Source organism: Choristoneura fumiferana, chromosome Z (assembly GCF_025370935.1).
Source record: "Choristoneura fumiferana chromosome Z, NRCan_CFum_1, whole genome shotgun sequence".
NCBI lineage: Eukaryota > Metazoa > Arthropoda > Insecta > Lepidoptera > Tortricidae > Choristoneura > Choristoneura fumiferana.
Genome location: NC_133472.1, coordinates 10170432 through 10184551, shown reverse-complemented (window position 1 = coordinate 10184551; position 14120 = coordinate 10170432). Strand labels below are relative to the sequence as shown.

At 34.8% G+C, this 14120-nt stretch overlaps 1 protein-coding gene across 1 annotated transcript; it reads left to right on the top strand.

Annotated features, from left to right (window-relative positions):
- Positions 1-3228: 3228 nt before the first annotated feature.
- LOC141426608 (carbohydrate sulfotransferase 4-like) lies at positions 3229-13474 on the top strand. Its single transcript, XM_074085638.1, has 4 exons — positions 3229-4365; positions 5714-5893; positions 6859-7075; positions 8646-13474. The coding sequence occupies exons 1-4, from the start codon at positions 3644-3646 to the stop codon at positions 8754-8756; spliced, it is 1230 nt and encodes a 409-aa protein (XP_073941739.1). The 5' UTR covers positions 3229-3643; the 3' UTR covers positions 8757-13474.
- Positions 13475-14120: the final 646 nt, after the last annotated feature.

Here is a 14120-nt window from a genome sequence, read left to right as displayed (position 1 = left end):
GGATTTTCTAGAAATCTTTTCCTAGTGCACTTCTGTATTATTTTAGGTCCATCTATGCCAAATTTCAAGTCTCTGAACCAGTAGTTTTGGCTATGTGTTGTCTGTCAGACAGCCAGTCAACTACTACAGTCAGTACTGTTCAGGTATTATAGGATTAGGTAATTATAAATAAATTGTGTCACGTAATGAGTTGATTGGTTTGGCGTAGGGAGGGTATTTAATGTTTATTTTCGTTTTAGAGCATATTTAAGTTAGAGCTTGTTTTTGAAAACTTTTTTTTCATAGCTATATGTAGGTATATTTAAGTCTCTCACTCTCAAGTGATGTGTACGAGTACATCAAAACTGAACGTACATAATTTATTCAATCAGGCGTTACTTTGCATAGGTCTATATCAATTAAGTAAAACAATTAGTTTGCGTACCCGCGACCTTATATGATACGTTTATGCAAGAAATGTGTCTTCATGCAGTTCCTCCACCTCCACACGTAGGTACTGTAGCATGCCGAACGGTTGCTCTGGTTGAGTTCGAAACGTGCCAGTGTAATGTGGTGGTGGTGGTGGTGATAGATGGATTTGTGTCATTTGTGTGTGTTCCTTACAGTGTGGAGGTGGAGGAACTGCATTAACACACATTTTATGCATAAAAGTAGCTATCATAAAGGTCGCAGGCGAGCAAAGTAATTGTGTCGTTGAACGTACATGTAAAATTTCGTATCTGTGCTATCAGCCCTTGAGGAGTTCCGTCATCAGTAGACATCACGTGCATCAGGTGATGTATATCATATAAACAAATTGTCATTAAAATTTAACAATAATATAAAGTCTTGTGTGTGCCATCAACTTTTGAGGAGTTCCCTTCTACGAAGACGATCCTGGCCAGGATGAGCACGATGTCACTGCTAAATGTATTGCTACCAGATTTACATCAGTTTGCTAAATCTCCAGTCCCTAGTTTTATTAATTTAGCTTGTGCGTTTTCTGATTCAGTTGGTATATAAAATACTCTTTATTCGTTTTATCCCGTGGGAATTTCGGAAAAATTTTGAAACAGTTTTTTTTTCATATGAATTGTCATTGATAGAAATTGAATAAGTAATCTTGCAAAGTTTCTTGTGTGTGTCATTAACTTTTGAGGAGTTTGTTCCTGCGGAGTCATTCCTGGCCGGACTATCTGGATGTCACTGCCAGATTATTGTATTGTCACCAGATTTACATAATTATGTCAAATCTACAGTCCTTAGGTTAATTAGTTTAGCTTGTGCGTTTTATGATTCAGTTAGATAATCCCCTTTAAACGTTTTATCCCGTGGGAATTTTGGGAAATCTTGAAACAGTTTTTACCTGTTAGTGTTATACCTGCATGCCAAATTTGAGGTCTCATATTTATAATTACAGAGTTAAAGCCACTTTGAGGCGACATATAAATCCAATTTATTCCCTATCCCGCGGGAATATCGAAAAATCCCTTTTTACTTACCTACCTCTATGACTCTAGTTGGCTAGTATAAAATAGTACGCCTTATTCTTTATCCCGTGGGAATTTCGGTAAATGCTGAAAATCGTTTTTAGCTGTTAGTATTACCTAACTACTTGCATGCCAAATTTGAAGTCTCTTATAATTATAGTTACGGAAATAGAGCCATTTGGAAGTGAAAATATAAATCCCATTTATTCCCTATCCCGTGAGAATTTCGAAAAATACAGAAAACAGTTATTTGCAGTTAGTATTACCTACTTGCATGCCAAATTTGAAGTCTGTTATACTAAGTATATATAAAATTCAAAGTCCTGACTGACTGACTGACTGATATATCAACGCAGATAAGAAAATAGAAGAAGAAAATAATTAATTAAGATAGAAGATAATTATTATTTATAATTAGTATACATCACACGTGTGTGAGAATATGTGTGTACGTTGTGTGTGTGTTTAAGGTAGGTATATGTATGCAAAATTTCAAGCGTTTAGCTTCAGCGGTTAGGGCTGTGCGTTGATATATCAGTCAGTCCGTCAGTCATTCAGGACTTTGAATTGTATATAAGTATAGAAAGATAGAAGATAATTATCTATGTATAAAATTCAAACTCCTGACTGACTGACTGACTGATATATCAACGCAGATAAGAAAATAAAAGAAGAAAATAATTGTAAAAAATAAGTGTAAGTATGTGTGTGCGTGTGTGCGTGCGTGTGTGTGTGTGTGTGTGTGTGTGTGTGTGTGCGTGCGGGTGTGTGTTGTGTGTGTGCATTCATTCATATTGTCTTACTTTTCTGACGCTCGCGATCGCAATCTTATGACAGTTTTTGTATGCGAAATCTGTCATGTCATTGCGATCGCAACCGTCAGAAACGTTAGGCAATAAGGCCACAGATCATTTCTCCTGTAGTACCTACCTAGTCACTATAGATATGCTATAGATAGATAGTCACACACACATAACACACAATGACACACACACACAGACACATAATGACATTGTGATTTAGAAGGATTCCATTTATCCTTTTCAAGTACCTACCTATATACGTAAATAAATAAATATCACGGGACAATTCACACCAATTGACCTAGTCCCAAAGTAAGCTTAGCAAAGCTTGTGTTATGGGTACTAAGCAATGGATAAATATAATTATATAGATAGATACATTCTAAAATACGTACCTACCTAATTAAATTACGTGATTTACATGTACCTACCTACTTAGTTATTTCCGGTCCACGTTCTTGGTTTTCGTCGTTGAAGGCACATAAAAATAAACCATTGGGTTGGCGCATGTGCAGTCAACGCCATAAATTATAAGTGATCATTTCTGTACCTTGTCGCTTTCAGTCATTAAGTACACAATTTCGCTTATTTATGACGTTGACTGTACGTACATACCAGGATTACATGAATTAGATACAAAGTATTGGGTAGACACAGTACCTACCTAACTATCGTTTTTTAAGTATTTTGCTTCTGTTCAAACTGAACCGACAGCACAGTCAGTAAATCAAAGCGAATACTTTCGACAGGTGTAGTATATTTTATACAACCTACCTACCTACCTACAGACAGTACAGTGTATGGGTATCACTGTAAAGTGTCTTAAAATGAGTGATAGTATTAGTAGCAGTCTCGTTGGTAAGCGTAGCACTAAGTAGCGTACAGTCGTATTCATAATAAAAAACTTAGTTAACGGATGTTTTAGAAGCTAGCCAGCTAGTTGATTATTAGGCGCCTGGTGTGATAGACGTGCTCAGTAGGTACCGAGCATAGTTATAAAATATAAGGTGAATAAAATCGTAATCTGTTAAATAATGTAAGTTTTCGGTAGTTTGCGTTCGGCGGTAAACTTTACGAAATTTTTGACATCTAATTGGTTGTGAGTTGTGACGTATGCAGCATTTCGTGACAGCGTGACAGAATAGGGTAAATTTGAAAAAAAAAGCTTTGACGTTTACGTCATTTTATTCAAAATGGCGGTGAAGGTGCATTGCGGTGTTTCCGCAGTAACAAGTATCCAAGAATTATGATTATAATGCACCCAAAGACTTAAAATGGGAGTGAGTGTATCTTGGTAGTGCTCGTGTTCTACAATTTATCTACCTTTACAATTAGTCGTCGATCGCTCTTCCTTCACGTGTTTACATCGTAATGCTGCGGCGAGTTAACTTTTACTCGATATGTTTCGCATTCGGCCTAAGTGTTCTCTTAATTCTTGCTGGAAGTCGATATACAGATAACACAAATAACCGTCCTTATCCTGAGAGTCGCAGGAATATCAGGAACTTCTTGAGGGTCGAGGATGGCGACGACAACTTCCAGCCCCTCCCGACCAACCCCTATGACGGCTCGCCTAACATTGATAAGATACTCGAGAAGACTCGAAGCAAAATCAATTTCGATTTGTCGGATTACAACTACACACATTCTGGAGCTCGTCGTTTACAGGACTTGCTGATGGAGTCAGGGGGTAAGCCTTTGAGAAGCATCATAATATCGACTTGGAGGTCGGGTACTACGTTTTTGGGTGACATTCTGAATGCTATACCCGGAAATTTCTACCACTACGAGCCTCTACTAAAGTATGAAATAATCCAGATCAGGGGCCAGCCGCATGCTGATAAAGCAATGAGCACTATCAAGGGTATGCTTAACTGTAACTTCAATGGTATGGAGGACTATTTCGAGTATGGAAAGACTCACTGGCACCAGTTCAGCCACAACATAAGACTATGGGACCACTGTAAATATAAGAAAGATCTTTGTTTAGATGCAGATTTCACTTCAAGGTTTTGTAAACTATTTCCTTTCCAAAGTATGAAGATTGTGCGCCTCAGGCTCAACCTTATTCGGGACATCCTTGAAGACAATGAGTAAGTCTATTTCACCTTTTACAAACAGTCACGATGATTTATAATGAACCATTGATGGTATTTGTAATCATTTAGTGCCTATTATCAAAATATACATAGTCCTCAAACAATATGTAACAAGGCCCCAGTTCTCTAGTTGTCCATGGATACAGAAAATACAATAATTATGTAAGGTGCAGAGCAGATATACTATTTAAAATCTTGAGGTGTGTGTGCAAGATTGGTGTGGCGTCGAGTTTTAAATAGTATATCCGAACCTTTTTTGTTAATTATGCATTCATTTTGCTATACATATAACGTACTAGACAAAAACATTATTAAAACTTGAACAAATTAATTATGTCACAACACTGGGATAGCTGTAATTTAATTATGCACTGTTACCTTAACAAATAATAGAGCTGTCTAATCTAGACCTCTAACGGGAGCGCCAAAGTTCGCATACTCTTCGCTAGCCATACCATATTTTTAGTCTGAATCATCATTTGTCATAATTTTCTTTCCACTGAAACCTTAGTTTTCTAAAATTTTTAAATGGTCATCCTATAGAAAACTATAGGTTAGGTTAGGTTTGTTTCATAACAATTCTGAACACTTATTGGATTCAGAGAAAAAAGAGCTATGAAAAATGATTGTTCTGACAAACATTACCTGGACCCCTCACAAACACAAACACAACAATTTCTCAACATAATCTCATTCTCAATTGTATAATTATATGCAATCAAATCTCAAAGTTTGTCAATTGTGTTTTGTTTCTTTTCTTTTGTACAATAAAGAGTTTGCATACATACTTACATATGCTCGGATATTCTTGAGAGACAAGACTATTTTGAATTTATGATGGCTACCATAACTAATTAAAAAAATGTACTCTTTGTTTTAATTTCCTTCCACTTAAATAGCTTTTAATCACATTGCACCCTGCTGTAGTATATGGCAACAACAATCACGCTGCATGACCCTTGGCATTATTTAATTGACTCCTACTAAATATCAGTATCATAACAGAGTATATTCACAGGAAGCTTTCATTTAGCTCCATATAATCGTGTCCAATTGTAACAAAAAAAAATGTTTTAATTATTACAATACAGATGGTTATATATTACACTAAAATATTATTCTTTTGATGCAGTTGAGTAAAAAGGCTTTAGATTCAGTTTGAAAAGCTGTCTAGACAAAGGCTGCCCAAACATGGTAATGTGCCAGCTTTTCTTCTTTGTATATAAACTTAATACTTTGTTTGCACTAGCTAAGACCCTGACAAAAACTTTTTTGATTATAGGCTAAAGCCCTTTAAAGTGTACCTATTAAAATGATTTATATCTATTTATTGTTGTCACAGGCTTAATGTAAAAGTGGTGCTGCTGATCCGTGACCCACGCGGGGTGATGCAGTCCAGGCAACACCGGGACTTCTGCCAGCCCGCACCTGACTGCTGGCAACCAGAGCTCCTGTGTGCTGACATGATAAGTGATTATGTGGCAGCAGGAAGGTTACTACAGAAGTTCCCTGACAGGCTAATGTAAGTTCCTATCTTGTTCAGTGACAGAAGGTTTGCCTCATACGCCTGGCTAGGGTAATCAACAAAGCCTGGATGACGGGATAAATTATGCGTGAACATCTCATTAGTGCAAGGACACACATTTTAGAAGTTGATAAAAAGCATGATGTACATGATGGACCACCATTACAAAATTCAGAAAAATTATAGGTAGTTGTAAACAAAATTAAAATGAGCTGTTTGTATTTTTTTGACATTGATTGACTTGTGTCAATGTCAGATAGCGGTTGTTTATAATTGTGATAAGCAAATAAGATATGAAAGAGAAATATGGAAGTTGCAGGCGAAGAGTCCAAAAACCCAATTAGATGGAATAACTTTACTTTAAATATAAAAATTACATTAAATAGTTCTTAAACCTAACTTAACCTAAGAGCCTGAGCCAATGCGATGCTAGCAATTGACTGACTCGCGGAGGTTCATGTTCGGCGCTGCTGTATGTAATTAGTTAACTGAAATAATATACAATAAGCTTACCTAGGTACCTGATGTAATATTGTGTAACAACCTGACACGTAAGATAATAAGTTTGATCAATAAATTTCTGATTCAAAAATTGTTCATATGGATGTTGATACAATAGTCAATATTTAATTAAGCACTAGTGAAAAGTGCATTTTTGCTCCCGTCGTCCGGGCTTTGGTAATCAATAAAGTTTTTACCTAATTTTCATTAAAATCGGTACTGCCGTTTTTGAGATATCAGACTACTTTAAAATGACAATGTTGAGGATTTTTATTTTATCTATTAGCTTGAATAAATTCTCATTAGTCATTACAGTTGGTATTTACTATTTATTCATTGCAACATTTCTCAGGAATTATTGTAATTCCTACAAAACTGTACAGTTATGTTAAGATTTAGGAAGTTATTAGCGTAATATCACTTTATACATGTTATGGATACAATTTCACATACATTTACAGGGCCCTGCGATATGAAGAGTTAGCTCTAGATCCAAACAGCACTACTCATCAACTATTTAAGTTCCTTGGCCTCAGTATGCAGTCCTCGGTTTCCGAGTTTCTTCACTCTCACACCAACCTGGAAGTAGCAGGTGTAAGCTCAACCTTCAGAATTTCCCGAGATGTGCCCTTCAGATGGAGAAATGTTCTGGACTTTGACTATGTCGAAGAAATTCAGGTAATAAACCAACATCGCAAGAACCAAAACGCCTCGTGAAATTTAAATCTTACCTTGTTGCTCTGCGACCGTCATAAGCATTTTATATTTTGAACCCAAAAAACCAGTATCTCCAATAGTTTTGAAAAACATATTTGATTAAGGATTTAAATTTTAATTTCCGATTAAAAAGATACATGATGTTAGTACTTAACTCGGGCGAAGTAATGGGGCGATGACGCAAATTACAGGGCATTAGAACAGATTACAAGAAAACCTTGTAGACTTTAAAGCCACATTTGCATACTTATTTGGTATGGCATTATGAACATATTTAAGTAAGGCCTGTTCAGACAACTTCAAAGTATTGATAGTTGATGCAAGTATACCTATGTCTTTTTTATTAGTGTCAGATTCAGTGTACAAACTGAAGTAAGCTAACCCTTATACAGGTCAACGCGTGCACGCTTCCCACATTTATTTGTTAAAATTAAAGATTAGAAGTGGTATAGAATGTTTTTAAGTTTTATTTCAGTACAACGAGACCAGAGGCCGTATTGTCTAACGCACTGACGTTCGCGACTGAATTCACTATCTCTTTCTTCCCTCGTCTTATGCCGTGTGATAGAAAAAAGTGGTGAAAACGATTGTGATTCCAAGAGGCTTACTCAAAGCTTTGTGCCACTGCGAATTGTATTGCTGGTATGCTTGTGTGGCAGATTTTTTAATCTGAAATTTCGGTTCTATGTATGCACACAATACTATTGGTAATGCTACTGTAAGCTGGGCCTTCTGGGGCTTTGAGTAGCCCCTTTGATAGGAAGGTTAATACTTAATAGGAAATATGCCTGGAACACAAATTCGCTCTTAAATAATTGAACGTAATACGAAACTGGACAATAAAACGAATTGCATAAAAATCATCAAAAGATTAGAGTGAATAATGTTTGCATTCGATCTGTTTCTAGAAAAATTAAATTTAGTGTAGACTTTTTTTTTGTTACTGAACTTGGGCAGTGTGGACTTTCTCCATAGAACCCCATCCCATTCCCATTCCCACCATTCCATTCACCATTCGTCTGACATATGACGTCGTAAATCTAAATCATAATCCAAGACCTAATTTAAAACATCAAAATTTATATTTTTTAATTCAGGTTGAGGCGTGAATATTGCAACATAATGAAAGTGAAATTTCTGTTTTATAGTTTATAACCAAAATAACATGTCGCAAAATCGTGTGAGGGTGCTTAGTTTACCTAACCTACTTACCACTAATTCGATCATACATTTCGTTAATTTTGGTACTCTCCTTCGTCTTTGTCTTGCAAGGGTTAGTTTAAATTTCTGCCTAGGTGATAGGACTTTGTGCAGGGCCCGTCCGGATCGCTACCTCGTTAATTCTGCCGCAATCAGCAGTGCTAAAAAATGGCTGATAGAGGTATAGATGCTATAACGTGGTTTTCATGTAAAGCGAGGGAATGAGATCAGATTTTGCGTCTCTGTTCCGCCTGTACAAAGACGCAAAGAAACCTTGGTCTGATGGAGGCCACGCGTTTAAGTATTCTGATGACGTTGCTTTTTTTTTCAGATGGCGTGCAAGGAGGCCATGGATTTATGGGGTTACCGAAGGGCGCACAACGCGACGCATATGACTAGCAAAGAGTTCCACCCCCTAGAGAAGTACGTTATTACGCCGTGAAAATGCTCACTAAACCTAGAAACAAAAAGAGGAGCATAAGTACATATATTTTAAATAGTTTTTATAATTTTATGGTATTTACACGATGGATTCTGTTTTAGAATTATTTTAAATCAAACATGCAACGCCAGCCTTGAGACGCCTCAATAGAAGCAAGCATTTTCAGACTAGAATTTGATAGGAACACTAAACGTCTAACAATTTTACCAAATCAATTTCAAAATAATTGGTTAAAAACTTTTCATGTTGAGTGAAATTAAACCTTATCAGAATTTAGTTTCGGCCTAACTTGTGAATTGCTTCTGCTAGGGTCATATCATAAAAGAATTTGAATCGAATCATAGTAAGGTGTCTTCCGAATGGCTTTGCTCTTGCTCTTCCCACAGGGGCTTATACTGTTGTAAGTAAGTTTTTAGTTGAGATAAGTTAAAGGACAATTGCTTCTCGTCTACCAGTATTTTAAAGCGAATTATCGGACAAAACTCGAATTGATATATTATTAATTTTATTTATTTTCTTATTAGTGTAAAGTCGTACTATCTGTGTCGAAGACACAAGTTACAAAAAAAGCTGAAAGCGTGGTAGCATCAGCCAAATATGTGGTCTACCACCCTAAAGTTGATAATCGTTTGCATGCCATGAAACAATAACGCCAATAAACGTGTCTGTCAACTTGAAAGTTCGACTTTAGCGACATATTCATTTGAGAGGAACTTGTTTAAAAATTGGTAGACCACTTATTTGGCTGATGTACATGCGCAGGAATTAACGATATTATTTGAATTAAGATGATTTGTGTGTGTTTTAGTTTCGTGTTGGTACATCCCTTTTATTAAAACAGGGTTTTGAATGTTCAATTGAATTAAGTGTCTATTTCAATGAATACATTGAAAGAACATAATACCATTCAAACAGTGTGTAACATAGCGAATAGCAAATGTTTTATGCCGTTAACGTTTAGACGGATGTTCAATTCAAAACCTTTGGAACACGATAAAAAAATGCACTTTTCTACTAAATTTAGCCATCAACGGGTTTCAAAATTTGCTTCTCGTAATGTTACGTATTGTGAATTTTCTGAAGACTGAATGCATTTCCAGCGTTTGTCCTTCCTCTTCCAAATGATTATACTAACAAATTTATTAGCTCAGTAGAAAGTTTGCGCTTTAAAATTAAACTCCAATTATGTCATGAAGTAAAATTTAGATGTAATTATTAGCTCAGGTTGTGTGAAACACCGTGGGTGTGTTGTTGTTATATCCAAAAGTAAAAGATGGACCATTTAAATTACGAGAGGTCAAAATTGCTTGATTAATCGATACGGTATTATAGTTAAGAGCAATGTATCTTAAGTAGGTACATGTGCACAAGCAATTTTTGTCTTTTCTACTTAATGCATTTCAATTACTGATAAGTTTAGGCATTTAGCACTGATGGAATTGACGAATTGTTAATGCTTTCAATTTAAACACTGTTATAGTTTAGAGACGCAGATACATGGCGGCTGGTGGGTCGGTACACATTTACAAGGGTAATTTGATAAACTAAGTAATTTTGGTACACTTTGAGGCAAACTTTCTTTGACGTCAAACCTTACTCCTTGATATAAAACCGCGATTTACTTTCTCATTTGTTTTGCTTACACCACTGACTGCAAATACAAAATTATTACATAACTTAAATTTTCCTTTTTGAAATAAGTTCATTGAACTGCGGTTATCTCGAAAATAATTAGGTTTTATCATAAGAAGTATTTTCTTCTTAAGTGTATATCTTAACCTTCCAGTCATCCTGTGTGTATATAATATAATATAATTGCAAATATACAGACAGCTTTGACTAGCGCGGATTTGATGAATAAACAGGGGTCTGGCGAGTGCATTTTGCAGCTGCCTGATGTGATACATTTTACATTAATATTGTGGCTTTCGATACTAGAGAATATTCGGTTACGCTACTCTACGTATAACACCCACTCACTAAGTGCTTACTTTACCGGACACTTGGTGAAGTAATAAACATAACGTTTTACAACATGATTTATCTTCGTTCATGTCAAACAAAATACGAACTATAAAGCTGAATAATCTCCGTCCATGAGATAAATACGATCTTCGACATCTCGAACTGCAAGCCAGCTCGGTTCCATGTATTCGCAATAATAACTTGTGACTGATATTGTTGACTTAAAAAATATTTCGCGTTTTGAAAAAATGCTTAGTTGCACTGTTATAGAATTAGTCATATTTCACGGCATTTCGTTGAGAAATTATAAATTGCAAATGTTTTGCTACTCAAAGATAAATTAGTAAGTTATGATGCGCTTGGTTAATACCGAATTGATTTGGAATTGAAGTTTAATTAAACGTTCTGTGTTATGCCAGTGTAGTCTTGCGAGCACGGAGTCTATGCCCCATGGAGACTTGTTACCACCTACAGTAGTGTGTGTGTGCCTGCCTGCCTAAGATTGTTCCGGTCTGATTGATACGGTCTAAACTGGTTTTGTCGACTGGCGTCAAGTACGGGGGCTCTTCAGTGGTAAATCACAAGCACTCGGCCCTTGTTATAAACACCAAAAGCGTCTATTGATCAACAGCTGTTGAGTTAATTTATTGAATCAGGCGTTACCTTGCGGAGGTCTATGTCAATGAACTAAAAGAATTTCCTTGCTCACCCGCGACCTTAACCTTGACTTTCACCTTTTTTAAGGTCGCGGGTGAGCAAGGAAAGTCTTTTAGTTCAGCTGTTGAGTTCTCGTTTAAAGTTGATCAATAGCCCTTTCCAAACATTAAAATTTACTACTATAGTAAACCATGCTTATTTTTTTATAAATAAGCACCCGCCTTAGTGCGACATCTCTGTTATTATACTACGTGCTCGCGTGCGCACCTTTATGGCGCGTGGCGGTTTGTTGTCTCATTAGTTACTAAAAACTCGAACAGATGAAGATAAAACTTGACGTAGTGAGAAGTCATTAAGTGCACTTGTTCGTAAGGTTGTAGGTAATATAATATTTAGGTTAAAAACCGATTGTAACGTTAGCATTAAATTTGAGTGTATTACTTTTCGTAAACCTTTGATTGATTTTAATTTTGGATGGTAAAATTGATTTATGTATCTAATTGGGATGGACCATTATTTTATTCTAAGTGTATCGTTCACTTCCCAACTTAGAAACCTAAATATTAAACTGAATAAAGATTAATGTATATTACTGAAATATTATGTTTATGTATTAACAAAAAATAAAATAATTATTACCTAGAATAATATAAATTGATTCATCCCAAATTTGAAAATCAATAAAGATACTCACTTAAATAATTATCGTCTCTAATGTATTACGTATTTAGAAATATTTAATTATAATGAATAAATATATTACTCTACTTATTTATAAATAATTGCGCAATTGAAACATTTTGTCTTCTGACGATCAACATAGGTACCTACTGACGTAAATCTTTAAGAATAATATTTGCTATGATAAATAATTGGCTACAAAGATACTACAAAAACTCAAATTAATGTAATAATAATTAGAATTTTTAGGTTTTTGAAGCTCGGTTGGATAATTGCACGGCCTTAAGTCGATTAAATTAGTTTTAATATTGGGCATCTTTTTACTCGATTGTTAATCCATTTAACAATAAGAACTAAGGAAAGCCTGGCAAGGGTTTTACGTGTTATAAACTAGACCTATTTGTAATAGTTCAATATTTATAGTTGACTTCAATAAATGGACTATAGTGATAATAGATTTAGTGCGTTTTACACATAAAAAAGGCCAGCTTAAATTCTTCAATACGTAGTTTTTAAAAATAATGAACATAACACCACCATTGTAACTAAAGTAAGGGTATGTTTCAACACATCATCGAATTTTATTTATCATTTAGAAATACATCCTTCAAAAGTTGTCATTTGTAATTATTAAATATCAAGTTCGATGAAAATTAACGTTACTACTTTCATAAGTTTTTTTTTATAATTAATATTTATAATAAAGGTTGTTGTTAATGATCATAAATCGCAAATATAAAACATTCTTCATTCTCATAATATATAGGTACTAACAAGGTACCAACTTATAGAATTGCCGAAACTTCTCATCGCTGGTGAAAAGGTATTAGAGGTTCTGAAAACAAAGATAATCGCTGGTGAAAAGGTATTAGAGGATCTGAAAACAAAGATATAAACTAGAATATTTTTGCCTTAATATTTATTGCCTAAAAGTTGCCTAAACATTGATTACAATAGTACCTAAGTAGTTTGACGAAAATATTGCACTTATATGTTATAACTATAATGTTTACAGTAATGTGCTTAGAAAATGTATTAAAATCATGTCAATATGAACCATCAATTACTAATTAAGATAACATGCTTCCTAATAGATCTGACAATATAATAAAATATTCAGTTATGCCTTAACGAAATACTGGTAGTGATATAATTAAGATTTTATTATTGAATTGCATGTTAGAAACTATTATACACATGTAATAAACCTATTTAATAATGCCGTTCTGGTGGCTGGCTGGACCCAGTGTAGATTTTTTATCATATCATTAGCATATCATAAGATATTAATACACTGACGAGTGATTATTGCGATGAAAGGGTTGCTTGTGCTGGTTAGTGATATTTATTCGAGTGATTTCTATTTAGGCCTTTAATAGCGAATCTTAACTCGTTTTTGCACGTTCGAATGAAACGCCCTTCGTCTGTGAGTACGCGGGCATGAACTGGTTTTGGCCAGTTTCAGCCTACGAGCGTGCAAAAACGAGCGTAAACGAGCGGAAAAACCTAAGCTCGCACTTAGCTAAGCTCTCTAATGCTTACTTACATGCGCTTTTACTTTACGTCGATAAGAAATACTCTTAGTTTTATTACAATAAAATTATTTTGTTATGTTTAAATATTTTAATAGTCTTATAATACGTACATAATTAATTAATTTGTAATTGTATTAGTAAATTACATTCTTTTTTATCGTAGCTCACGATTTTTTTCATGATTTACACCATCGAGTATAACTTTATTTTTATATTCAACATTTTCATTCTAGTTATGTATATTTTAACTTATTTTTCTGATTTCTTTATAAGAATAATGTGTTTAAATATCGTAAAAGCATAATTTCGAGGATTTTATAGGTATCTATTAACCCATTTAACCCGTCACGCGTCCTAGAGACTACATTACAGAAAGTTAAATTACATCAAAGGACATTTCCTGCACAAAAAAGTTAGGGATTAATGTAGTCTCTAGGACGCGTGACGGGTTAAGAAAAATCGTGATCAATTTTCTTGAAATGATTTTTTTTTTGGAAATAATCGTGGACTATGAACAAATCATTGT